This window comes from Neolamprologus multifasciatus, chromosome 18 (genome assembly GCF_963576455.1).
Source record: "Neolamprologus multifasciatus chromosome 18, fNeoMul1.2, whole genome shotgun sequence".
Classification (NCBI taxonomy): Eukaryota; Metazoa; Chordata; class Actinopteri; order Cichliformes; family Cichlidae; genus Neolamprologus; species Neolamprologus multifasciatus.
Window position 1 is genome coordinate 2,826,387 of NC_140456.1, and position 27,736 is coordinate 2,854,122.

The 27,736-nt window shown below is 43.2% G+C and overlaps 1 protein-coding gene and 1 long non-coding RNA gene across 7 annotated transcripts in view; both read right to left on the minus strand.

Moving 5' to 3' along the window:
* Positions 1-27,736, minus strand: part of efr3a (EFR3 homolog A (S. cerevisiae)) — a 128,388-nt gene that overhangs the window by 81,757 nt on the left and 18,895 nt on the right. For 4 of the 6 annotated variants that reach the window (XM_085140648.1, XM_085140647.1, XM_085140646.1 and 1 more), the window contains exons 1-3: positions 11,207-11,384; positions 4,569-4,645; positions 1,488-1,615 (exon numbers count right to left, since the gene is read on the minus strand). In XM_085140648.1, coding sequence (XP_084996774.1) covers positions 1,488-1,615; positions 4,569-4,645; positions 11,207-11,252 — 251 coding nt within the window. In that variant the 5' untranslated portion in view covers positions 11,253-11,384. Of the gene's footprint in view, positions 1-1,487; positions 1,616-4,568; positions 4,646-11,206; positions 11,385-27,736 lie in introns of those variants that run through there. The other 2 variants (XM_085140645.1, XM_085140644.1) reach the window with 1 other exon arrangement.
* LOC146496998 (uncharacterized) lies at positions 12,708-26,544 on the minus strand. Its single transcript, XR_014870785.1, has 2 exons — positions 17,562-26,544; positions 12,708-17,519 (listed from the first exon to the last, which is right to left on the minus strand). It is a non-coding gene; the product is annotated as an uncharacterized LOC146496998 (long non-coding RNA).

Genomic DNA, 27,736 nt, shown 5'->3' on the forward strand with positions numbered 1-27,736 from the left:
AATGTTTTAGTACAACTTTGGTAAGCCGCACTGCTTGATGGATTGTCAGAGCATTACGGCTGCCATAGTGAGGAGCTTCACGGAGTAATCTGGGTCCAAAACTCCGTCAGCTTCAGGTCCCAAAGTCAAACGAACACTGAGAGTAAAAAACCGTCTAAATTATTTAATCTTTAATAAAATCATCAGCGTTGCTGCTTTACCAGGTGTAACAATTAAGTTTAACATCCAGGCATCCATGAAAATAGAAGTTATTAAATTTAACGGAGTTAGAAGTTAGTAGGAAGTTAGCTCGCTAGTTAGCTCGCTAGCTTCCACCTAAACATTTCATACCATGTTCTGACTGAGAGATTTTTGAAACAAATTAAAACGTACAGCTCTGCTACCACTTCCGACATAAATGAAGAGAGAAAACTAAACAGCAGTGGCGTTTGCAGGGTCACTGAAGTTGGACTACCTGGTATATAATGTTGTGCTACGTGATTGCTAGCAACACAGCTATGTTAGCATAACATTAGCACAGTGAAGCTGGAGGATGAACGCCAACTTTTTTCCACTCGATAAAAGTCATTAATGAATCAATGTTACGGAAGTGGGGGAAGCGCAGTTTTTGGCTTTCCCCATATTTCAAAAGTGCTTCATCTCTTTGCCATGACTGTCGGCATATTTTGCAGATGATAATGGTTGTAGCCGCTCCAAAACAGGCGCAGCTTGATGACATCACCAACATGCGCTATCGCGATAGATCGGTATAGTCAAAATCTCTATCGTTGGCCAAATTTATATCGTTTCTATCGCCCACCCCTACATGTCGCCTTGCTGGGTGAACAGCGGTCCGGTAAGGATGCGTGGATGCCGTGCAGAAGGTAGACGCGTCTGCTCTCTGACCGTCAGCCTCAGGGAAACAACATCAGAGCCGATTCAGACAGAAAGTCTGACATTATAATGGTTGTATTGATTCAGTGCTGACAGTCTTCTTCTGAAATACTTCAGGGAGGTTCTTTGTTCCGTCTCTCAGCTCATTTTAATTACTTTCCAGAGCAGAAATGGAAGTGGACGAGACTTTTAATGTCACTGCACTTCTTCTGATGAGTTTTAATGACAGGTGGCTGGACGGTCTCCTTCACGTTCTGTTTTTAAATGTCACCTAGTATCTCTGAACCTCGGGCTGACTGCGACTGCTTTCATCCTGTTTTTCAGCATCCTTACGCGTCTTTGCTACGTCGCGCTACATTCTCAGGTATTTTTCCCTCAGAATTTTTTCTCTTGTCATTTCCAGATTTCCAGTATTTTTTTTGGCAAATTCATTTGCAGCTCACTGTTTCATAGGAACTGTGCAGCTTATCCTCCTCCTGCTGTCTCACTGAAGTGAATCTGCATCGTGAATTGAAGCTAACAGCATTTGCTGTTGGAGGTGATGAAGGGTTTTCTGGGATAAAACACGTTTATTTATCTGGTGCTTGGGACTTAACAAGTCAAACGCCACTCACCCGTAGCGGTGTCGCACCACATCTCTGCTCAGCTTCTCGGCCAGGTAAGCTCCAATCCTGTCCAGTTTCTCTGGAGCCGACACAGCGTAGAAGGTGAGCTTCTCCATGTCCGACTTACTGAGGCCATCCTGGAAACAACAACGCAGTCAGGAGTCAGAGGATTCAAACAAAGCCCGTCAACACTGACGGATCAGATGATGCACTTTGTCATATAGAGCATCGCATGTAGAGCAGGCTTCCTGAACCCGTAGAACCCATTTAGACGTAGAAAAAAAGTGCAAATATGTGAAACTAGGTGAAGGATACATGTTGTATAAAATGCTTTGAGTGCTCAAGCCGAGTAGAAAAGAGTTACATAAGAACCTGTCCACTTAAAAGATAAGCTGCTTCAGCCTGCATACAGCCACTACTGCCTCTGCAAGCCACTTTGCAACCCACGTCTTCTTTTTAAGAGTTTATCTGTTGTCACTGATGCCGTCCTGTCCATTTCGCTTTCATGACTAAAAACTCATCACAATCTTCCCGTATGATTGAAAATAAAACCTTTTAAGACATCACAGCACTCTGTACTGAACACGTTTGAATTTTGCTGATCGGACGAAACTCGACGACATCAATTTTTCTTTTCAGTGTTATTTTACACACGATGAGATGAAGCCAAATATTCACTGCTATTTGCAGCCATCGCTCATCGATGATACAGACTTTCTGCGGTACTATAATAAAGTAATAAGAGTATTCTTACAATACTAAAAAACTTGGACTCGATGTGGCGATCAAAAAGGTCGGATTGAATTCTATCAGACAAGATGAAGAATTTAAAACTTGAACATGTATCTGGTATTCCCAGCTGTCTCCTCCAGCTCTTTCAGGACCGAGGCGTTCCCAAGCCAGCCAGGAGACATCATCTCCAGCACGTTCTCCGCTCTGAGCTCCTCAGCCTGCATCTCTAAAGCAGGAAGCTCATTTCCAGCTCTCGTACCCGTGATCTCAATTTCTCATTGTAAGAACAAAAAACGAACACTTATCAGCAGGTTCATCGAACGGCAAAAAACAATCTGTCAAAGTTCCAGTCAGACTTATTCAGTTGTCTGAATCCTTCTTTTAACTTCCTAAACTTCACTGACGTTAAACCCAGTTGACTGTGAGTGTGTTTAATTTGGCTTCCCTGACATGGATGCAAACGAATGAGCAGATCAGTGCTCAGAAACATTATAGAGACTGAAACTGCACATTATCGGAAATTATTCATACTGAAGTCCAATTACTGTATTCACGGCCCTCTCTTCACTCAGGGTCCATTTCTGCCTCGTTAAAACTAACGAGAGCTCGTTGCGGTGCAGGGCTTCAGATTCTTCTCTATCAGAGTGCTTCAATACTGTACTGTAGTCAACACGTATACATGCTGTATGTACTGACTGGCCAGAGGGGGGAGTTCATCGGTTCCCCGAGTGCTTTCAACCCCTCGGGTGCTCAGTGAGAGATAATTAATTGACCGAGGTCTCGATCGTTCAGGCATTTTGATTTCAGACTGCACATGTTTGCTTAAACCAAAAGGTCCTTGAGAAGACATGTGAGCGCCGGACCAACCGCACGCACATTTGGCGTTTTAATTAACACGCGTCAAAGAACCAAACAGGTGAGAACAACTTGTCAAAGCCACGTCATGTTTAACAGGCAGAATTATCAAAGTCTGAAGCATTCATGCGTGGCTCTGCGGTCGACCAATTATCTCCGTGTTGTGTCGAGGAAGCTCGTCGGTGGGCGTGTCGCCGGGTCTCCACAGCAATCCCAACGGTGTGATAAGACCCGGGCAGCAGACGCAGCGCTAACACACCGAGGAAGCTACAGACTTCTGTAGAAGGTTTTCTGCTTCCTTTCTCTTTTGTACCACAGTGTTTCTGATCAAATGCCAGCAGGACACAAACTTCTCAGTCCATAAAAACACAGCGGAGGATGTTGGGAAGCCCGCCCAGCTTCCCCAGAGCAACAGATATCTGACACGTGGCCTCACACATGAATGCACAAACTAGTGTTAGTAAAGGTCTTGAGGAGCGCTGTTTCAGCTGTGTTAAGTTAAAAATCTGATACTTTACTAATCTGGATGTAAAACATTTTCACTTTAACCCTTTAAGACCTACCATAGAACCAAGTCCGCCAGAGCTTATATTATATGTTTACATGCTGTAGAGCCATTTTTGGGAGCATTTCAAGTTGCTATACATCAATACAACCATTATAGCCCAAATTTTAATAATATGTCTGCATTAAGTGCAATAAACTACAAAAACACTGAAAATCGTTTTTGTTTTTTAACATATATTTCTAGTTAGAGAAATTTAAGAGGCTTATCCCTCAAAACTGTAAATACAAAAAAAGTTGCACAAAATAGTTTCCCACCACAGGAAATTTATTTTGAGTGTCTTCATAGATTTATTTTTGAAATACACCAATTTTTATATACTGCAGGAAAAACGAAAATAAATATTATAATGCAAATTTGCAAAAAAACCAGCAAATTTCCAGCAGTGTAATATGAGTCCTAAGCATCCCAGAAACGACACAGAAAGTCATAAAGTCAAACATAACTTTTAAAAACACCAGTATAGGCTCATGAGGCCCTGATGGTAAAAAACTACATTTCCGCGAAAATGACGTCACTTCCTTTTTCGGGCAGGTCATGGCGGATATGCAAAAGTTTGCTCTGACGTCTATTCCAACGTAGGAAGTGTTATGAACAGCTGATCGGATCGGCAAAAGTGTTTCTGGAATATTATGTTTTTGTTGCTGCAAGTGCTTTTTATGCAGTTTTTGCAAAGCTATATGTGGAAGGAAACTGTGACCGAGGACAAGCTGATGGCATAAGATGTAAGTACAACTCCTCCGGTTTCATATGCAAAAAAAATTATTGCGCTAGCTCACGTGGTTGCAGAGCTACCGGGATTTAAAAATCTTTATGCAAAACAGAGCGTGCCCGCTTTGACTGGCTTTAAAGGGTTAATGGTCCAGTCTTTGTGCATTTGATTCGATTAAATGTCCTATAGGAGATAACAAACATGTAATGTGTTTGCAGGTACTTACTTTGGGGTCCTCGGGGAAGATGTTGTCCACCAGGCGTTTGTACCTCGGCCTCAGCGGCCCACAGCAGCCGCAAACTCCTGCAACAAAGACAGAAATGGCCATCAGTGAAGCCTGACCTCCGACTTCCTGTAATTAGCAGCCGTCTTCATGCCTCACAGACAACAGAAAACTGGAGGCAAGAAATGGAGCTTGTGACCCTTTTAAGTCAGAGTAGCTGAGGACGAAATGTGGAGCTTTCAATCGGATCGATGGAACCTGACGGTAAAACACATTCACGTTTCCTCCCGTGACTCGTGGACGAGCGCCTGAGACAATCCAAACTTACTCTGGAGTCAGGAGCTGGCTCTGATAGGTCACCTCGTATTGACCAACAGGAATTAGCATTACAAGCAGCAGCCTGGGAGTCAATACGAAAGGGATGAGTCATCAGAGTCGAGGCTCGGCGGCGAAGAAGTTCTCACGAGGGGCATCTGACTCAGGCGAGTTCATCCAGTGTTCGACTACTTTATGGTCATTTCTTTCTAAGCAGTTAAATCCGAGGTGAGAATTTGTCCTTTCCAAACATTATCCAGTAATTCTCCAAACGTGGGGCTAATGCAACGTGAAACATCATCTTTCTGTCCTGACAGGCCTCAAACTTCACGTGCGCACAGATTTGTGAACGCTCTTCCTGACTAATGACCTCGACTGTCAGTGCAAAGTGTCACCAGTGAAATGTCAGCGTTTCTGCAATCAGACGAGCAGCAGACCACCGCCGAAGGGTCACGGCAGCGCGGCGCTGCTCTGACAGTCGATCAATGAGGCAAAACATTTAGCACGAGGGGAAGCAACGCTAAACATCTGAAATGAGAAGGACAACAGCGCTGTGCACACTCGAGCCGCCACTCAGTCTTTATGTTGTTTCCTTCCTGGAAATGATAAAAAGGTTGAGAGCAGCAGTTCCCCAAACTTCTGATTTGGACTTTGGTGCTTTTTCACACATTTTTACAGCAAACTAGAAATAAAGAAGTGCTGGCTTAAGAGTTTCGCACAGCACTGCATTTGTAAAGGTTTAATAAATGTAAGGTGTTTATGGAAGTTCTGTAACATTGTGTTAAAATAATACAAATATAACAATTTAGACCTTGACCTTAATTCTGAGAGACTAAGCAGGAGTTGTTGTTGTTGTTTTACTTCAGACTAAATCTGAAAAACTATTGGAAACCACCAAAAATCAATTAAGGAATTAACAGCATGTAAATTTGGCTCAAGCTGAATCCAAATGCAGAGAATCAGAAGAAAGGAGAGAAATCCTCCAAACACGATCGTCCAAAACACCAAATAACACTTCCTAGAATTACATTTAAATCCATCAGCTGCAAAGAAACGTTTAAACGGCTTATGAAGCCGGGCGTCGTTTATTGATATTTCTTAAAAGTCAATCAAGCTCGATGCTTTGAGCGAGCAGCCGACTCACAACCATCTGAAGCTCCAAAAACATCTGCGCCTCCTCACGCTGCTGATGTTGGAACATTTTCCCAGAATCAGGTAAATAAAACATAGTCTGACACTTCATTTTAATTTTCTGTGCTATAAAACCTGAAAAGGAGAAGTTTCCACAGACTGACGGTGAGACAGATGTGGCGGTGTGGGTGTGTCATCAGGATCACACTTTGCCAAGATGTTTCTAATCCATTTATTGACTAAATACCAACATTTTTTATTTTTTATTTATAGCAATGTCCAAACATAAAACTGTTCAAAAAGAGTTATAAAAATATGATCTTCTCAAACTATAAAGAAAAGGAAAATATTTAAATTAAGTGAATGTCTCTATTTAAAAAACAAACGAACAAACAAAAAAAAACTCATGATGTGATATTATAGTATATAGTATATCAGAAATCTGTTCACTATTTTTATTACAAATTATATCAGTAAGGAAGCTGACTAAATATTAACTGATAATTTATGGCAAAGGGGTGGGATATGTAATTTGTACAGTATTTTTTTTCTTTCTTATTTTCTTTTCTAAATGTACTTGTATATTGTTCACATGTTGAAATAAATTACCAATCAATCAATCAATCAATTTATTTATTTTATTTTCAGTTGTTACGCTGAATACCAACATCTAAAGGCAGATTATGGGAAACAAAAGCAGAAATGCTACTTTCTCCATATTCCTCCGCTTCCCTCCTCAGACTCACAACACTAACTTCAGGGATCAGGCCTGGAACATCATTTCCCAGGAGCCCCTGCTGCTGACACCCTTCATAAGATGGAAGGTGACCCCAACACCTCCAGAGAGCAGTCCTCGGGGAACCTGCAGGTTACCAACTTCATTAAGGCTTCTATCAACAACCTGCCGCCACTTTAAAGCGTTCATTACAGATCCTACAATTACCTGCCACATTAGGGCGGCGGGGGGAGTGGCCGTCTGTTAGTGCGACCCGTCGGCTTTAATGGAAATCAGCTCCGACGCTCTACACCTGTAAGCGCGACACAGAGACTCTCACAGCCGTGAGCGTGTGCACGTCCCTGCTTTGCTAATTCTGATATCTGAACCAAAGTTTTGGCCTCGTTATCGTGCCCGTCAGCTGACACGACTTTCATGTCCATCACACTGTTGCACATCAACAGTTCGGCCTCTAGAACGAGGAAAATCCGAAGCGTCTTCAGATTAAACATCGCGTTTGTGCCTCTCGCTGCAGTCACCTTAGACACGGCTTATTTCCAGCCTTCACACTTGAAAAGGTGAAGACGCGTGAACGTAAACGCGCACACGCTGGGCTCTTGCAGAGACGCAGCGTGTGCGTTTGTGTGTTTGTGCGTTTGCAGACGTTGAGGATGAAGTGGAAACACCTGGGAGGCCGCGGCTCCTCCTGCGCGAGGCGTTCAGGAACAGCAGATGGATCGGGCCGAACGCGGCGCTGCGGAGGGGGGAGGTGGTGTGACAGCTTTCTATTTCCATCCTCGTTAACTCGCCTCTCGTTCCAGCGTCCAGGGTGAAAATGCATCCGCCTTTAAAGGACTCTAGTTTAAAGAGAGGCTCAAGGCACATGTGCAGTCATCATATAATCCCGCTAGCTCCGCCCTCAGGCACCTTCAAGGGTGTATTTAAAAAGTCAGTTTCCTAACTGAGTGAAGAATCATTCTGTCAGATTCTCTGAGCACCATCGGTATTCCTCCACCTCCTGACTACACAGAGGTCAAGGAAAAGGAGGCAGAGGTCAAATTTTGGACTAATCGAGTGCACCCGGGCTCCGGTGCTCAGCTTCCTCTTTGCCAAGCCGTCTGTCTCTTGACAGCTCTAATGCTTCCTTTAACGTTCGGTCCTCTTCGCCTTGTATTTTGATCCTTTTTTGATCGGTTTACCATCTCACTGCGTTTCCTGGACCGCGTTCAGCCGCGCTCAGCTCGTCTGTACGGAGGCACCAACAGCAGAAAATGAACGACGGCAGCTTTAAATTACATTAAAACTAATTCTGCTTTCGAGCTTCGTGACTTCAGCGCCGTAATAGAGGCGATGCATCAATTCAAGCGTTGCGCTGCAGAGAAAGCTGCGCGACTGCTGCAGGCTTCAGACGGAGAGACCGTGGTGGTCGTTCAAACACACACACACACGCAAATAAATTACAAACACGCACGACAAAGTGAGCGGGCTGAGGAGAGGCCATTACAGAGGATGGAATCCATCATCCTGCAGCGACGAACACAAAGGCGGGCGGGCGTCGGTTAACACGTCCTGACAAACCGCTGGAGTCATGCAGAAAAGCATGAGCGCCACGGCAACACGTGTTTCAGACGTTTGAGAGCAAATCGCCACTAAAGGTCTGAACCCACTTCTGTCTGCAGTGGGTCTAAATAGCTTGCAGCACGTGCTTTAATCACAGTTGCATGTTGGGTAGAGATTAGCTTTGCCCCCGAGCAACACCTGAGTACGAACATCGTTTTTCTTGGTTGGTATCCAGCCCAGTTAAAAGCTGCACGTGTGTTTGATTAATCAAATATTATGGTTTGCATTTCTATGTGAAGTGAAAATAAGAAGCTAAAGCAGGAGGATCACAGAGCTGCAGAGGGAAGCACGATAAACTCAGATTTCTGAAGCTGTTGCTCGGAGATTTTCTGCTCGTTTGTCACATTGAGACTAAAATCTGCGTCTCATTTTAATGAGAAACCAACCAGACGGTGATTAAAATCTTATAGTAAACTGAAGCGTCGTGTTTGTCTTTCTCGACTAGTTTAGTACTTTATTTTTCTTTACTTCAGAAAAGTTTAATGATCATTAAACATTGAAATGTTGGTTAAATAGAAAAAACCAAACGTGGGGTCGAGTTTGACCTACCGGAGCTCACGAGGCCTCGTCTGTTTGAGGAGCGGTTGTAGCTGAAGGCAGCCTCGGTTCGAGGCACCTGCCTGTATCTCCTCAGGATGACCCTCCTCACGTTACCACAAAATGACGGCATAACTGCAGAAAACTTCAATTTATCCCAACTGTGGTCCAAACAGATCCCACAGCCTCAGTGGGCAGGCATGGGCTTCTCTTCTTGGAGTAAATCCTCCAAAATGAGCCTCAAAAAGTAGATTCTGCGTCCGCCTCACCAGTGACACCAAGAAAACCTTCCAGCTTCACCTTTTCATGCTTTTTCCTGGAACAGGATCAGCATCGCATCTGTGACGGACAACATGCTCAACCACTGGGCTTCGAGCTGGAGCCGCGAGTCTACAATCACCTGGGATTACCCCACGTTCTGACAGAGAAGACGACACCCTGCCGGGCCTAATGTAGGTCTGTCTACGGGGTCTCGGGTTACCGGCCTCTGCGCTCACTGGAAAACGTAATCCAACACAGAGACGGGGACAAAACCTGCCAACAGAAGAGCCTCAAAGTGTCTCTGACATCATCTCAGAGCAGGAGCTCAGTGAGAAATGAGAGGAACATTAAGCTGAGAACCACAAATAAAAGCTTTGTGGTTCCTTTTAATCACATGACAGGACGTCACAAGACTTAAAAGGTAAAAAACCAGAGAAGAAAGGTTCCACAAAAACTAATTACATGTTCTATTCATGAAAATGTAAACACATTTTTAATAATGGTTAATGTAAATGAGCTCCCTTACATCCTTGTTGGGAACACATCCTGTCCTCGTGATGAAAACAAAACAAAACAGAGAAGAAAGGTCTGGAAGGATCAGGGCTGGAAGAAGCACGATGACCAAGAGCTGTTCAAATAACTAAATAAATGGAAACTAAAACAGATTAAAAGGAATGGACCGGGCTGTCAGGACACGGGCTACAAGTCGTTTTTGGCAAGCTGAGGCATTTAAATGGAAAAGATTCCCAGTAGAAATCACACAATGTGGAAAAGCCTTTCGGGAAAAGTCCTGGGAATGTGCCAGTTTGGTTGGTATAGACATGAGTAAACATAAAGCTCCAAGACCAGCCCTGTGTCTGGATACATGAACACCTGTGGACCAGAAATCCAAAATATGCAAACTGAAAGCAGAAGAACCAACCAGGAACCTCCAGGGATGAAAAATGAAGCCAAGAATTGAACCTCCTCTAATGGCCTCTGGAGGATCCCTCCAAAAACGAGAGCTTCCAGTTCATAACAACTACGAGAGGGGCGCTTTAAATTGTTTACATTTCATTTATGCTTAAAGTTGCACATAATTCAGAGTTAGGGGTGGATACCAGCCGAAGTAGCTGTTGCTGACTGTTATTGGACAAGCTTCACATCAGCTAATTCGATTCCACTCGACCTCTCGAATGGGCTTTTTAGTGCAATCGATCAGATTTGGTAATTCAAACTGTTACTTCAAAGGTTTAAAAACTACTTGTTCTGGTTTTCCTTATTTCCTGCGACACACGTCATCTTCAACTCATTGATGCTCATTTTAAACATGGACAAAGTTTTAATTAATGATGCACTTTTCAGGCTAACCACTCTGTTTCACACGTTTTTTTTCTACTCTTGGATGTGCATGATGTCACAGAGAGTAGATATCCTGAAAAGGTCACGTAAGGTAAGGAAGCCCCACCCATCTGCAGGTTAATGGGCTACCAATCAAAAAGAGTTACAGAAACAGGTGAGATGCTGCACATAAAGAGGGATTATTTTGAACAGTGATTCATGCAAAGCACCTGTAGTAGAGCAGAATATGTTGCCTTTGAGTTGAGGTATTGATACATGGCCTTCTGTCTGTTGCTATTTTATTTCAAAGCTAAAAAAAATAAATGATGACACTCAGCACCGCTCTACACTCACGGATGGATGTTTTCCCCAGCTGTATAAATGATTACATCACCAAGAGGGCGGTCGTATTTCCTCCTCATTTTCATCCATATTTAAAGCCAGTAAACACATCAGGTTTGGTTTTCTTTCATCAGATATGTTACCCTACACTTCCAGTGGCGTATACACAGGTAGAATTATGTTCTTCAGACCCTACAGCTCCATGAAAACATACACCTCAAGACCTCTTAAGCGTGCCGCTGCTGCTCCATCTACTACTTCCATCTTTTCTCCAGCCGTAAGTAAAAACAAACACACCTCCCACCAACGTAACTCTCACCTCTGGCGTCGCCCCGTCCTTTAATCTACACCTAAACCGTCTGCAAGCCACGTAATCTACAAGATTAAAGAGCGCCCTCACCCCTGCTGATTAATTCCCTGCCCTTTGACAAGCAGATGAAAGCCATGTTCTCCCTCCCTCTCTCTCTTCACACTGTCAGGTGCCCGACAGCATCCTCCTCGCTGCGCCCTTGTTCGCCTCGCGTTTTTGGGGTCGCAAATGAGTGTGCGCGGGCCCGTCTGGCTGCTGAGACGCCGTCCTTGGAGATAAGAAAAATTAATAAAGTTGAGTCTGTGATGATAGAAGCTGGATTTAAATGAGCTGTGAGAGCGGCCTGAAGGAGAGCAGCGGGCGGCTGAGCGTGTTATTGTTAAAATGTTCAAGGGAAAGCAGGGCGATGTTATCAGGCAGGAAACATAATCCTCTCACTGAAGGACTACAGACGAGGACGCAGGTATTTATATGAAGATATAAAGCTGATACAGATCCATCTTCATCAGCTCTGACACCGATCTGATGTACAAGCATGGTCCCCTACATCTTTTAGAAAGACATGAAGGGAGCATTAAAGCCACTGAAGGACATCCAGGACGTGACGTTAAGTTGATCTAATGGACGTAACTGAGACGATGTCCATGTAAAATCCCAGCATGGTTTGGCTGAAATATCACAGAACAGCTGGAAGCATGTCCAGGGTGTTTTCGTGCTTCGTGCTCACACTGAACACAAATCATGCTGCAAGCCCTTCTGAAACCCTACGCCATAACCTGATGTTTACTCGTTAGAAATGTAACAACATGTTTCTTCGACCCAGTCTGCAGCGACTGCGATGGACCCGTTTAGTAGGGCTGGGCCATATTATACCGTTCACGGTAATACCAGTACAATGTTAGGCAACGATAAGAAAATGAAATATCGCGATAATATGGGTAAAACGCGCATCTGCACATGGCCGAAAAAGCATGGCGGTAACGGAGAATGAGAAGGGAGAAAGCGGATCGTTCAGTGAAACGGAGGAACCAGAATTGGTTTATAAAAATGGTGACATTTCAGTAATGTGGAACTGGTTTGGTGTTTGTCCGTCAGATACCCATCAAAGCACTTTTTTTTTGTAGAACATGCAAGCGGGCCGTTTTTATTGCCGTATTTGTCGGACTAAGGTGCTGGGAGTAATCTGGGTCCTAAACTCCCTTCTCTTCAGGTCCCAAAGTCAAACGAACACTGCAGCATCACTGAGAGTTAAAAACTGTCTAAATTCTTTCATCTTTAATAAAACGATCAGCATTGTTGCTTTACCCGGTGTAACTATGAAGTTTAACATCCAGGCATCCATGAAAACAGAATTTAACGGAGTTAGAAGTTAGCAGGAAGTTAGCAGGAAGTTAGCGGAAGTTAGCTCGCTAGTTTTGCTAGTTACCTCAGCATGATAGCATGTTCTGACTGAGAGATTTCTGAAAAAATTCAAACGTACAGCTCTGCTATCACTTCCAACATAAATGAAGACAGAAAACTAAACAGCAGTGACATTTTTAAGGTTACTGAAGTTGGGCTAGGTGGTATATAATGATGTGCTACGTGATCGCTAGCGACACAGCTATGTTAGCATAACATACACAGTGAAGCTGGAGGATTTAAGCTAACACTTTTCCACTCGATAAAAGTTAACGTGAAGGTTCCTGATGGTTAGAGAAAATGCAATCACATGGCAGGATGCTGTAAACAGACCAAACTTCAGTCAGGAGAACAACTGAGATAATCCATCCACAATAAGAGGTTAGTCATTAATATACTGCAACAACATGGGAATAGAGCAGCTGTGATAGAATACAGCATTAATGAATCAATGGTACAGAAGTGGAGGAAGCAAGAAGAACGAGTTGAATAAAGTTTGATTTATCTGACTGCTTTGTTTCGCTTAATGTGTCTTATATTCCTGTGCACCTTATGGTCCGAAAAATACGTATTTCACTTGTTTATTTGGCACACTGCAGTTTAATGTTGCAAAGCACCTCTTTTTAACTTCAGTGGATATTATACATGGTTATGCTCAGGATTTGTCAGCCCATTTCTACTGGAAATGCCTTTTAGTTAAACTGTCAGCAAGGAATTTGCATTTGCACTGTTAAATTTTTATATAGCTTTAATGCACATAAAAAACAGCTGCTTGTTTAAGTGAAAATAAATGGATGGGGGTTTTTTTGCGCTAGTAAAGTTGTGGAGCTGTATTTTGTCTCGCAATCAATTATATTGTCAGTTATATCGTTATCGCAAATTTTCAAATATATATCGTGATAAATATTTTTGGCCATATCGCCCTGCTCTACCGTTAATGCTGTCATTACTGCTGCTTCTTCTTCTGTTACCATTTTTCAAAGAGATCAGAAGAGAATGGAGCAAATCAAAGATAGAAACTCTGCCAACTAGTGTTTTGGTGGTGAAATTGAACAACAAAGCAGACAGGAGCATAAATGCTGGTACGACATAAGCTCTGCAAGTCCCACCTCTGCAACAACCCTCTAATGGATAAAGCAGTAAAGAAAATGAATAAGATCTCCCTTTTTAAGAACTCATCCATTTAAAGTTACTGACTTGATTGGTGCCCCGACACAAGCAGCTGCCGATTTCACCTCCACTAATTCACGACACTGAACCCGACTCTCTCTGCTACACTTATACTGTTGGAATTAGCTGATAAAAATCTGTCTGTGCTCCAGTTTTGGTGAGTGAAATTGCTGTATTCAAGTCTGTTAGTACCAATTAGCAGATATATGAATCTGTCCATTGCACCTGTTGGTGAAATATGCAAATCTGTGAATGCATGTTCAAGAATTAAAAGCAAACTGTTTGTATACGATGTGCCCAACATATTCAAATATGTCGTTTTTATTTCACCTGGAAAGAAAAAAGGACCCACTTTGTACATCCATCTCCAACAGGCTCACTGTCAGTCAGGAAGACGAAGGAAATATGGAAATCTGACACATCATGACTCCAATATTTACTTCACACCTAAAAAGTGTCTCATCAGATCTGCAGCTGTGAGCCTGTTTGTTACATTAACAGTTAGACATTATTTATACATGAATGTCTGCTGCTCATACCCATAAATATCCTGATATTTATGCATTTTGCAAATGGCCCGAGCGTTTGAAAACCCTTCCTGTGAATGGCTGGTGGGCTCATTGACTTGCATTACCAGATCCTGCTTTTGAACCTTGAAGGACACATGCACAAAAACAGATGATGGCCCATAAATTTACAGCCTCCCTGTCGCTCTGGAGCTGTCCCAGCCAGACGGATATCTAAATTTATGCTGCTTAAAAATCGGTTTTTCACCCTCAGTCTGTGGCTCGGAGTTGTGGCCGGGTTTCGGCGGTCTGTCAGCAGGATTATCTGACCGCCGGACACACAACTTCTCAAGGTCTCTTATTTATGAGCAGAAGGTGAGCTCGCTGCACCCGTTCCTTTGCAGAAATGCTGTTTATATTAAAGCGCAGTCGGAGAGCTCAGATGTTCAGCTGTAAGACTTCTGCCTATTTTGTTAGTTCAACATTAGTTTGTGAAACGCCGGGACCAAAACACTGATCAGATTATCAGATTTATTCTCCCTGCATGCACTGCTACCTTTCACATCATAAACGTGGCCACTGCGAAATGAAACTGTGGAGGCTAAACTTCTGCAATATGCGGATTTTTCTCCGATTCGTCTCTGGCTCGAGTAAGATAAGGAGTACTCTTCATTTTATTCCCAACAATGGGCTGGATGAAAGAGTTAGGATGTGCTGTTATTTAGGAAGATATTTTATAATGAGTTTCTGACATGAACGATGGGGTGAAACACCTTAAACTTCTTAAAGCTTTCAGGAAAAAGGAAAATACAGAGTGAGCTGTTAGGGTTACATGAGCCGGGGCATTTAGACCTCAGAGCGAAAGGGCGACATTCATTTTGGGACATTATAAAAGGGAGTCGAGCAACACAGGTCGAGGGAGTTTGGACTCATAAGCAGAGTAATAAACTCTCCTGTGGTGCTCAATATTGCTGCGACCTTTCCTCGATGTGCAGATGCAGGATGCCGGGAGGACTCATAAAACAGCCTGTTTAGTCCAGTTTGTTTCTCATTTAACGAGTCAGTCTGTTGGATTTAACTCGCTGTCTTTGCAAATATAATATATTTATTCCATTTGATGTGATCAGTGACATCAGATCTGACCTTTCAGCCAGAGTTTCGGAGGAAACGGACTTAACTGAGACCAAAAAACATGCTGCCAGTATCATCCAAACGTTACTGAAGCTATCACAGACTAAGCTAAGCTAACTAGCATGCTATAGCTAACTAGCATGCTATAGACATTACTCCAAAAGGTTTGCTCCCACGCAGCCTGTGAGCCGTTTGGTTAAAATTATCTTCACATCAAAACCAGTCAGGGAGTCGGCATCATCTCATATACTCATCTTTTTCTTTTAATCCTACATTTTTGGACAATCTGTGAAAAGCTAAAAACTCACCCATCACAATGTAGACTACAAGGCCCTAATTATTTAATCTCTAAATGTTTATATCATTTAATCTAAAAATACGTTTAATCGATCCAACACGAACCAACTGAGGCTACGTCCACACGTACCCGGGTATTTTTGAAAAAGCAGAATTTTCTATGCGTTTGCACCTTTCGTCCACACGTAAACGGCGTTTTTGGTCACTGAAAACGGAGATTTCTAAAAACTCCGGCCAGGGTGGATATTTTCTAAAACTCGGTTTTTGCATTTACGTGTGGACGAGAAAAACGGAGAAAACGCAGAATCAAAGGTGTGCGCCTTTTTTGACGTCACACTGTGCGCCACGTTATTGTTTCGGTGAAATTTCTACAATACTGTTACTGTTAATTGTCTCTGCAGTGTTTAAATGCTTACATATACACACACAGTTACTGTCCCTCCACACATACCACTCGGTTCTGCTTCGATGCCCCAGCTTTGTTTACTATTTCCCACCGAGGCTTCTAGACTTCTGATTGGCCAACATTTCTGCACGGTTAGGAATATATCGCCACCTGCTGCTTTGGCATGTTCCTAGCAGCGTTTTCCTTCATTTCTGCCTTTACGTGTGGACGGGATTAGTTTTTAAAACGAAAACGGAAAATCTCAGTTTTCAAAAATACCCGTGTACGTGTGGACGTAGCCTGGAACTTTCTTTGTTTGAATCAACAAATCGTTTTTTTCCTCCACAAACTGTGATGAGGGTAAAGTTACGTTCAGGTATCTGTAGTTCTCCAACAACTTCATTATCTGGTCGTTTACACTTCTTTTTTGAATCTTCAAATATTAATTTACGTTACAGTTTATTTCAATCTCTCAACGTTGAAGCTACAATAACCTCTACTAATTTTAGTTTATTGCATTTGTTTATGAATTATGCAAATATCCTCTCTGCTAATTACCCCCCCTCACCCACAGTGTCTGTAAGATAATATAAAGCAAATACTTCTGCTTTGGAGAATTACGCTTACCTTTATACACTTTAACAACCATACAACATCTCAACCTCATCTAGAGTTGACAATTAAAATGCTTCCCTCCGTGCTTCGTGTTGTATTAGTTAACACATCTTAAACAACTTGCAGAATTCGTTGAGTCTTAATCTGCAGAATAAATCTACAAGTTAAAGTTTTTCCCTGAAACCAAGGATATTCACCAACACTTCCCTTATTTATACAGTAGAAAGATTTGCGATGGTATCGCCTTGAGCGCTCTCACCTTCCCCGTGGCACTGCCTTATAAACATTTAACCAGCAGCCACAGGAACAGTCGGCGCCTTGTGATAAATTTGTTATGTTCGAAAGTGAATTATGATCCAACTACAGATAGTGGATTTGTTGCGGAGGCGGTGGAAGCTCAGTGTTCCTCATTTAAATATTTATGTAGACGAGACAAAAGAAGGAAATGGAAACGGAGTCAGATGAAATCCAAGGGTTCACGTTTCCTAGATGGTGAAGAGGAAGGAGGCGTCACGGGGAACTTGAGCTCTCTGCAAACGCGGAGGCGGGAAGGTACAAGTCTTATAAAACGACAAATGGATGATTTTGCTTTAAGCACAGTGAATATTAACCTAAAACAGAACAGAGGGGACAGAAAATACTGCAGTTTTATTTAAAGCTACAGGTTTAAATACTTTAAAGTGTGTATTACTTCATGAATGTCTGTGTGCAGACCACGAAGGATTGTTTTATAATCCTTTATTAAAGGATAACGGCTTCTCAAGGTGTGTTGGAACAGATTCCTGATGATGTTAAATGTTAAAAAGCAGAAAAGGATGCACTAGAAAAACATCGAGCACTCTCTGACTGGTAAAGGTAGACTTTAGTGTGTCTGTGGGGTCGACAAAATAAGACTGCTCTAAGTTAAAAGGCAGTTATGCTCCTGCAGTACATCACTGACAGCCGTGCTTCCCAAAGCATCTTCTACTTTTCCAGACTCAGGTCAAGGAAGCCAAGCAGGTAATCCAAATGTGCTTTGTTCCCAGCAAAATGTTGTTGTGGGTCCAGCTCAGAGTCTCCTCCCATCCAATCAGATGCCTGGATCATCTCAACTGGATCCTTTCCCCGGAATCTTCTCCAGCCATGCCAAGCTCGTTTTACACGGTGGGCCGCACACAGCTCACTTTGATCTTAAAATGGGCTGGAACAGTAAATTCCTCTGTCAGCGTGAAGAAGTTTACCTACACATTCAATCCTCGAGTCTTTGGGTTTAAATTGTAAGAAATAAATGTGTAAGATTAGAGAGAACCTCTGCTTTTGATAACTATAGTATGAACAGCCAAGTCTTTACCTCTTTCATCTATTGCCTATCACCAGTGTTGGTCAAGTTACTTGAAAAAAGTAATCAGTAACTAATTACTGATTACTTCCCCAAAAAAGTAATCACGTTACTTTACTGATTACTTATTTTCAAAAGTAATTAATTACTTAGTTACTTTTTAAAAAACACGATTTACAACCTGAATAGGTGATAAAGTGATAGATCTTTCAGCCCAATTCTACTTTTTCTGCATAATCATCATACAAAATGTAATCAAATGGAAAAGTCTCTTTTTAAAACTTGTTTTATTAGTTTTAATCTTTTAACTTTATGCATCAAGTAAAAAATAAATTATATGCAACATTCTCTGACTGGAAGAATTTTCTGCACATTCCAGCACATAAAATAAAATATTTTTGTGTTTACACTCAGTCTTTCAAATAGATGCAAGTAAAACACAGCAGAAAATAAATAAAGTCAAAGACTAGCGGTCCTGTTGCTCTATTTTCACCTGTAAAGCAGGAGTGGGGTAGGCGGAGGTTTACCCTGGTGCAGGTGTGCAGCGGTCAGTGGAAGAATCCGCGAGTTTCTCTGTGAGTTTCCCATTACGTCGTAGCTACTCGGTGCTTGTTTGGAAGTTTAGGGGTTTTTTCTCTGTAAAAAGAAGTTTTCTTCCCACGCACAACGGACACTAATGTTTTTGTCACTTTTTATGGAATCAAACTCAAAGTAAGGTCAGTACTTCCACGCTTTAAACGCTGCACGCTCATACTCTCTCTGCACTCGATATATGATCCATTGTTGATCTGCACACAGCTGTTGTCACGAACGTCGCACTCGCTTACGTCACTGTCATGAGACATTCTCGCAAAAAAATCACGGTTTTAGTAACGCAGTAACGCAGCGTTCCTACAGGAAAGTAACAGTAATCTAATTACAGTTTTTGCAATAGTAATCCCTTACTTTACTCGATACTTAAAAAAAGTAATCGGATTACGCGTTACTGCCCATCTCTGTTTATCAGTAAGAAATGCTGTGAAATTGTGTGTCTGGCAGTCTGGCCCCTGGGCCTTATGTTTGACACCCCTGCTCTACAACGAGCTCTTCATTGCATCTTTGAGGCCGTTTGAGAAAACGCGTTTTGGCACCTGTGACCCGTTTAAGACCTGAATTAGTTAAAAAGTTGAGTTCTTGAGAAATCAAACCATTAAATTAGTCAAATAAAAACCACAAAAATGTGTAAGTGGCTGTTGAATGATAGAAAAACCTGCTCAACATCTATTAAAAAAACTTACAAATTTACATGAAGAGTAAGAATTGAAGCTAATTAATGGCAGTTCTTGCAGACTTCTTGTCTTCTGAGCAGCAAATGACCGAATCGGAGCTTCATAACAATCTGCAGACTGTTTCTAAAAAGGAGGCGTCCAGCAGGAATAAAGGCTCTTAAATAAATCATCTTCTCTCCACGACACTCAAACGATCTACGTGACCTCCTGATCCGAGCCCAACAGACCACCATCGAGATGAGGGAACACAAAGCGACCTCTTGAAAATCCACAGGAAGTCCAAGATGGCGACTCAGCAGGGTCCAGCATTTCAACATTTTCAGCAAAGGCCAGCGGGGATCCTACTCAGCACCGGTGAGGTCGAGCTTATAATGCCGACCCCGAGAGCGCATCCGGCGACATTTGGGTTTTAAAAAAACACATTCAAGAAACAGAAGCTGCCGTCTCCCATCCGCCCGCTCCATCAGTCCGACGCAGAGGGGGGAGCTGAAGCCGAGCGGCTCGAAGAAAGACTCCGACGGCTGAGCCGGGAGATCCATCAAAAACAGCAGGGAGGAGGATGATTGCTGAGCCGACCCATCCGTCTCTGAGCAAATTACAGCCACCGGCAGGGAGAAATCAGCCGGCAAAGACGGAGGGAGAGGTGGATGCAGGGGGAAGAGTGAGGAAAAAGTGAAAGAGGGGAAGAAAGGAAGGAAAATGGGACAAAACAGAGCAAAGGTTTAAAAGGGCAAAAGACTTGAACGGGTGGCATCATGGGTGATGGTGGAGGGAGAAAAACAAGAAGAGGTTATGAGGAGGAGGAGGAGAGGCTACAAGCTGACAGATGAGCCCAATATAAAGACCTCCACCCTCCCATCCACCTCCCAGACAAAGAAGCTGAAGGTGACGACATTAATCACAGATCTGACGTCCACACCAAAACTTCACTTGCATGTATTTGCTAAATAATGAATCGCAGCTACCAGGACGTCTTTAAACCAGCCTTCATTTCAGGGGAGCAGCTAAGTGAAAGAGTGAGCTGCTAAAACTGAAGCTGGTGGGCATCCAAGAGGAGGCGCGGGGTGGTGAGAGTCAGCGCCAGCACACAATTACCTGTCTAAGCCTTTTATCGAGGGAGAGCGGCGCGGCGAGGGGATTTAACTCGACATTCCTCTTCATAAATCCTGAGAGCTCAGGATCCCTCGGTGGTTATTGGATTGAATCACTTTCTTAATGTCTCTCAGTTCAACTCTTGGCAAAGAATGTGTGTTATATTAAACACATTAGCCTGAATCAAAGAGCTGCTGGATGCCAAACTGCAGCCTTAGAGCTGGTGGGTGCAAACGAGCCGTTACTGTTGTTGCAGAAACTGTTGGAAATACAACTTTCATTTGTTACATTGTGTTTTAAAGTGTGGTGGATTCCCTCCTCTTTCCCATCATCTTCTAACTGATGAAGAATCCGGTTCTTCCTGTTAATTAGGAGTTCTTCCTCACCGCTGTCGCCCTGTGCTGCTCATAGCCGATCACCTGATTCCTAGTTTCTCTCTAATGTTGCAGAGGCTCTAAATTACATTATAAGGAATCTAGAGATGCTACCTGAGTCTAAATGATGAGTAAGGTGAGCCGCAGGGGTCCTTTTGTAGAACAATGTAGAGCCATCTTTTACACACACTTCACAGATCGTAAATCGATGGAGCAAACATGGCAGGTGAGCTGATGCGGCCCTAAAAGAGCCAATCAGGTAAAAATCGGTGCTTTTGACTTTTCTCGGCTTATTTTGCACGGCACTTGTTCCAGCACCGATCGTTTGTCTGTACGTTGGCTTTCCATCAATAACACGTCAATTTGCCTTAAAATAAAATCATTTATCTCAGCCTCTCCCTCACTGAGCCGTGCAGCTTTTTCTCCTCTTAGCGGTGACAGCTGGTGGTCTCAGCTGCACGGCCCGACCCTTCTGTTCAGATAGAAAATAATAAAGTAAACGCTAAGTTTTTTTGTTTCACTTTGACATTATTTTTCACATTAACTACTTTTATTTGTTTTAAATCGACGATTGTTTACGTTCGCTGCATTTTTTAAAATTTTACTGTTGCATATACGTTTATTTTTTATTTTAACTCTTAATGTAACACCTGCCGATAAATACGGAGCCCCGCAGGGGACATGGGAGGAAAAAAAATTAAGACGGACTTTTGCGAGATCCCGCAAAAGTTTTGCGAGATCCCGAGTTAGTTTTGCGAGATCTCGCAAAAGTTTTGCGAGATCCCGAGTTAGTTTTGCGAGATCTCGCAAAAGTTTTGCGAGATCCCGAGTTAGTTTTGCGAGATCTCGCAAAAGTTTTGCGAGATCCCGAGTTAGTTTTGCGAGATCTCGCAAAAGTTTTGCGAGATCCCGAGTTAGTTTTGCGAGATCTCGCAAAAGTTTTGCGAGATCCCGAGTTAGTTTTGCGAGATCTCGCAAAAGTTTTGCGAGATCCCGAGTTAGTTTTGCGAGATCCCGAGTTAGTTTTGCGAGATCCCGAGTTAGTTTTGCGAGATCTCGCAAAAGTTTTGCGAGATCTCGCAAAAGTTTTGCGAGATCCCAAGTTAGTTTTGCGAGATCTCGCAAAAGTTTTGCGAGGTCCCGAGTTAGTTTTGCGAGGTCCCGAGTTAGTTTTGTGAGGTCCCGAGTTAGTTTTGCGAGGTCCCGAGTTAGTTTTGCGAGATCCCGAGTTAGTTTTGCGAGATCCCGAGTTAGTTTTGCGAGATCTCGCAAAAGTCAGTCTTAATTTTTTTTCTCCCATGTCCCCTGCGGGGCTCCGTAGATAAAAAACACAACATGGGATTATTTTTGTTCTTTGCACACAGAAGAATAATTAATAAAAGCTTCATCACATCATCATTTCACTCAGACACGCCTGCAGACACACACTTACACACACCTTGAAGCACAAACACACACAGCAGAGACGTAGGAGAGACGCACTGTAATCATTCGATATCCAGAGGCAGCGTTACGACTGCTGTGTGCTGCACACGAGTCACAAACCACAAACGCACACCGCGAACACGTCCTGCTGCACGACTGCTGCTCTTTTACAGCTCTGTGTCACGTGCACGTAGGTGTAGATGATACATGGCAGGCGTGCACGTGCGCGTTTGCGCCACAGCACATGAAAACAAATAAATCAGGACACGTTTAATCACTTCCTGGTCCGAGCTCCACGGCAGGAACAATTTAACGCAAATGTGAATACAACTCGTTCAGCAGGTCTGGCACTTATCACGGAGCTTTTATGTGTCGGTGTAGAGCCTCAGCTTGGAGCGCTCCCTCTCTCCCCGTCATATCTCCACCGGCTGTGGTGAGATGAGAGCCGTCAGTCTGATAAAGAAGCTGCTGTGAAGTGTTTGCAGTGGAAGCTGAGGGGGGATTCACAGGATCTCTCACTTAACTCGTCCTCCAGAAGAAAGCCGACAGGCGTGACTGACGGAGACTACAGCTGCAGATACTTCAGGGCAGTCGCAAGAGTTTATCACGCTCGGCTACAGCTACACTTACGGACTGAAGACAGGCCTTTGATTGTTACATTTCACTGTTGCAGTGAAAGCTCTGCTTTGTTTTCATGGTAACTTGCAGCAAACAAAGCTGGCAGTGTTTACGGTTGTTTATTAGTGTGAAAAAGAGCTAATGAACTGATCCAGTTGCTGGATTAGATAAAGCGTCACAGCTTCTGATCTTTTCTCAACTAAACCTCAGCAACAGTTGACACAAAACATTCAGATGATCTGTATTTTTATAATAAACTAATTCTGCGACCTCAGCAGCAAGAAAATCACATCTATTCCCATCTAGTCGTAATTCAGGACCACCTCAGTCGACACGGCTGACCCCGCTGCTTCACATCACAGTCAAATGTTTATCTTCTCGCTTGCATCCGCCAGGCCTTCAGCTTTATGTCAGCTCACAATGGGAGTTCAGTTGGACTGATGGAGGCGCTGCCCCCACGCTGTGATCTTCAAAAACCGCCATCAAACCCAAAAAAAAGGAAAAGAGATCAAAACTGTGCTTCCCTTTTTCCCGAGGTGCTGTGAAACAGCTTTTTCTGCCTCCTCGTTTTGCATCCTAAACCTAACAATGAAATCTGACCAATAAAATCGCTTCTTGCAACTAATGAGCAAAAACTTTACAGTAACAGCAGGAAAACGGAGACGAGGTCGAGTACGGGAAGCGCAGGAAAAATTCAATCCTAAAGCTTTTATCGGCTCATTTCTCCTTCAGATCAAATTTCAAAATAACTGAATTTTTATTTTCTATTCTTCACAAAGCAGATATGTTGGGACGATGTTTGGTCAATAAAAACCTCTCAAACCACATTTAAAATGATAAAGCTGTTCACCGAAACAAACACATTTACTATGCAGCTCAGCTGCTGAAATATCGAAGGCTGAAGGGCACGAAAGCGGTTCAAATCAGCCTCTGGTCCAGCAGGATATGAAGGTTTGAAGTGGAGCAATTTTGTGCTGCTTCCTCTCTTGACAGACAGTCTCAGTTTCTCTATGAGTCAGCAAATGGACTGCCACAGGAAGCGATATGCAGCACTCGCGGGCATATGGCGCTGTTTACGCAACACCACTCGAGTTTACTTGTGCTGAAAAAACACATCTGCTAGGCGCAGCGACGCAACGGCGACTCAAACACGGCTCAGCGTGGAGGAAAAGTGAACCAAGAGGAGCGTTTGGTTGAGTTTGCCCGAGGTCAGAAAGTTGTTGTTTTTGGATGCATCGTGTCAAAGTAAATAAGAATATGGTTACACAAGAACGAGTGTGTAGAGCGACATGTAAAGTGGCCATTAAAGGAACTACAGTCCCTCTAGTTCAGCGGTCTCCAACCTTTTTTGCGCCACGGACCGGTTTATGCCCGTTAATATTTTCACAGAGCGGCCTTTAAGGTGTCGCGGATAAATACAACAAAATAAAACTAGTACTGGTACCAAAAAAAAGAAGATTTATTCATAACACACGTGAAAAGACCCAGGAAAACCGAGTTAAAGATAAAAATGATAACAAAATAACGCTGAAAACCGATAAAAACTATACATTTGACACCTGAGCCTCAACTCTCGCGGCCCGGTACCAAACAACTCACGGACCAGTACCGGTCCAAGGCCCAGGGGTTGGGGACCACTGCTCTTGTTCTCAAAAAGGGAGACTCCCATTATAAAATGTGCAGCTGTAGGTGTGGCTGAGTGTGAACTGCAAGTAAAAAGCTTCAGTTTTTGTTAATAGGATGAGGACACGCCCATTAAAATGACAGAAGCTACAGATTCCAATAGATCCCAGTCAAGCGGCATCAAACCTGCTTCAGAGACAGTACCCACCTGTGGCCACCGGATGGCAGCAAACAGGCACTGGGAGGTGTTTTATGGTACAGAATGCTGTTTGAGGTAAAGAAGGACTGTAGCACTGCGTGCCTCGCTTGACCTCACAGCCGTATTACATCATGACACTGGGATGATACTTATGGACCTGAGCTCGACCGGTGATGCAGCTGTTGTGAAAGTCATGAGACATCAACTCTCCCTCCTCCTATAGGAGACGCTACAGGACGTTAGACAGGCAGCTCGCATCATGATGTGCGTCATGTGACTGCAGCTGCAGGACTGATGGCTGTGCAGTAGACTGAAAGCAGTGGACCATGAAATTACTGCATACAGTATGATTTATAGAGCTCTGCAGTGCAGCTATGCTGAACATCATGAGAGGTCCTCAGGTCTGAGTGTCCTGGAGACACCGTGTCAATCAGCCCTGCAGTACAGGAGGGTGAATAGGCTCAAAGCACTTTTACACCGCAAGCCACATTCACCCATCTAACCATTTATGTGGTCGGTTATTTGGAAATATTAGAGGCATATTTCCATTAGCATTCAATTATCCAGTGTCAGTGTCATCATATAGACATTAACATTTTAACTGAGATTTTCAGCCACTTCAAAATTATTACCAGTCATTTCCTGACCATTTTTTAATCATCTTCCATCGTGTCGACAGCAGTAAAAACCAAAGGAGAAGTAATGGAAGAAGTAATGGCGTTAAAAGGAGGCCAACATCAGGAAGCACATCATTAAGAGATCACAAAGAAGGAGATGCTTCATCTACGGCTCAACCCCAAACCTTTAATACCATTAAATACTTAAAGATTTTCATATTTCCAAGCAGACAAAGCCATCCTGCGATTGGTTTACAGCAGAATACCAGCGTTGAAATCACTGCACTTTCACCATGTTGGATAAATATATGAGCTATGACTATCCCAGAGGCTGTGCCGAGTAAGCTAGTGGGATATTGTTCGTTTGTTTGGCTAAAAGGCCGATCAGAGGTTCCCTGGTATCCTTTGGCTTTTAGGTCACCAAACACTGCAAAATAGAAGATTTGGGTAATTTTTCTAACGAGCCGACCCTTCAAGCTTTCTGAAACCAAAGCAAGTTTGAAGTTAAGTCAATGTTTCTATGTAGCATCAATGAAAATATTCAACTTAAACCTGTTTATTTTTGCTGTGGGTTCATAACTAGAGACTAGAAAGGTGAATAACAAACACTGGCAGCATGTGGGTAATTAAGCATTATTCTCAGTCTTGAGTACATCTCTAAGGCTACCTTCACACTGCAGGCGAAAGCGCATCAAATCCGACTTTTTTGACCCTATGCGACCCATATCCGATCATGGTGTGACAGTGTGAACGGTGCAAATCCGATATTTTCAAATCCGATCTGGGTCACTTTCGTATGTGGTGCTGAATCCGATACATATCCGATGTTTCAGAAAGCGACTGCTGTTTGATGGTCATGTCGCATTAAATCCGTCTTTTACGTCACTGACACAACACAGACGTTGATTATCAGCGCCGGAGAAGACATCGTGAATGCTTCCTGTCCATCCGGTGAAACTGTTGGGAAGACAACGTTGGAGAAACGTGAACATTTTATTTGTACTGTATAATCTGTAGATTCTGACAGAAATCTGCAACTATCCTTTGAAGCTCCTCTAAAACAGCAATAAGGATCATTATTAGGTTATCTATAGGGATGCAACGATACCAATTTTTTTCAAACCGATACGATACCGATACTTGGATCTGAGTACTTGCCGATACAGAGTACAAAAACCGATACTTCTACCACACACACACACACACACACACACACACAAATGCAATGAATTGGAAGACAGGTTTTATTTTATTCTCTGCCGATAATAAATAATATCTTAATAAAAATGACCACAAAAAAATTTCAAGTGAAAAGTAAGCACTTCTGTTAAATTATTGCAGTCTCCACATTGTAATTTAACAGAATATCACTGAACTATTGGCACAGTCTCTAGGGGATGTCCCCCTAGTGTCCCCCTTTTTTAGATTGTCCCCCTAGTGGCCAATCTAAAAAACTACAACAGAAATGACAAGCCACCCTCTGATTTATGAAATAAGCTAGTATCGGTTCATGGTATCGGTTAACTTTTACGAGTATGAGTACACACACATTTTACAGTATCGGGGCCGATACCCGATACCGGTGTCGGGCCCGATACCCGATACCGGTGTCGGGCCCGATACCCGATACCGGTGTCGGGCCCGATACCCGATACCGGTGTCGGGCCGATACCCGATACCGGTGTCGGTGTCGGGCCGATACCGGTATCGGTGTATCCCTAGTTATCTACATTATTATGTAAATAACAAAATAACTTAAAGCAAAAATTGGGAAACGTGAAGTCCGAAGTCTTTATATTAAGGCCATCAGTCAAACAATACTGTTGCTCTGGGTCTAAACAGAGCGCGTTGTGTGTGACGTCTTCTTTTGCGCATGCAGACGCTTTGAGCGTTCACACTAGAGCGCGTTTGCTGTCACATTTTATTTGTAGTGTGAACGAGCAGACAAAAAAATCGGATTTGATCAAAAAATCAGAATTGAGCATCAAGACCTGCAGTGTGAACGTAGCCTAAATAAGTGTAAAGTTTTTCACTGTAGAACACGACTATACGTGTCCTTCAATGCTCCACAAACGGATGAGCTGCCTAGAAGCATTTCTACATTTACACCTTGGAGCTGAGGCAGAAATACCACGATTTACTGCGTCTGTGCAGATTTTAGTTGGGATTTACAAACGCGAGTCTCTCACAGATCGAAACAAAGATGTTACAGAGACGATCAATAGAAAAACATCCACGAGGCTCCTGATGAGAGGAAACTAGGCCTCGGCTTTGGATGGATGACTACAGACAGACCCGAGCTGTTCAGCAGCAGCTCGTCCAAGCAGCGTGTTCATTTGGCTGCAGCCACACTTGGCATTTTTGCTGCCACAAATAAAAACTGTCACCAGCGTACGCACTCGCGCAACCCGAATATAGACGCTCGACCGTTCTGACATCTCGCTGCTGCGGCTGTAATCGGTTGTGGCCGCTCCGTCAGTCTGTGACTCGATAAGATTAAATGTTCTGCTATGCAAATGATTTAACATGATGATGATGCAGAATATCTGCTGCTTTAGTGTCAGCGAGGTCCACGTGAAGC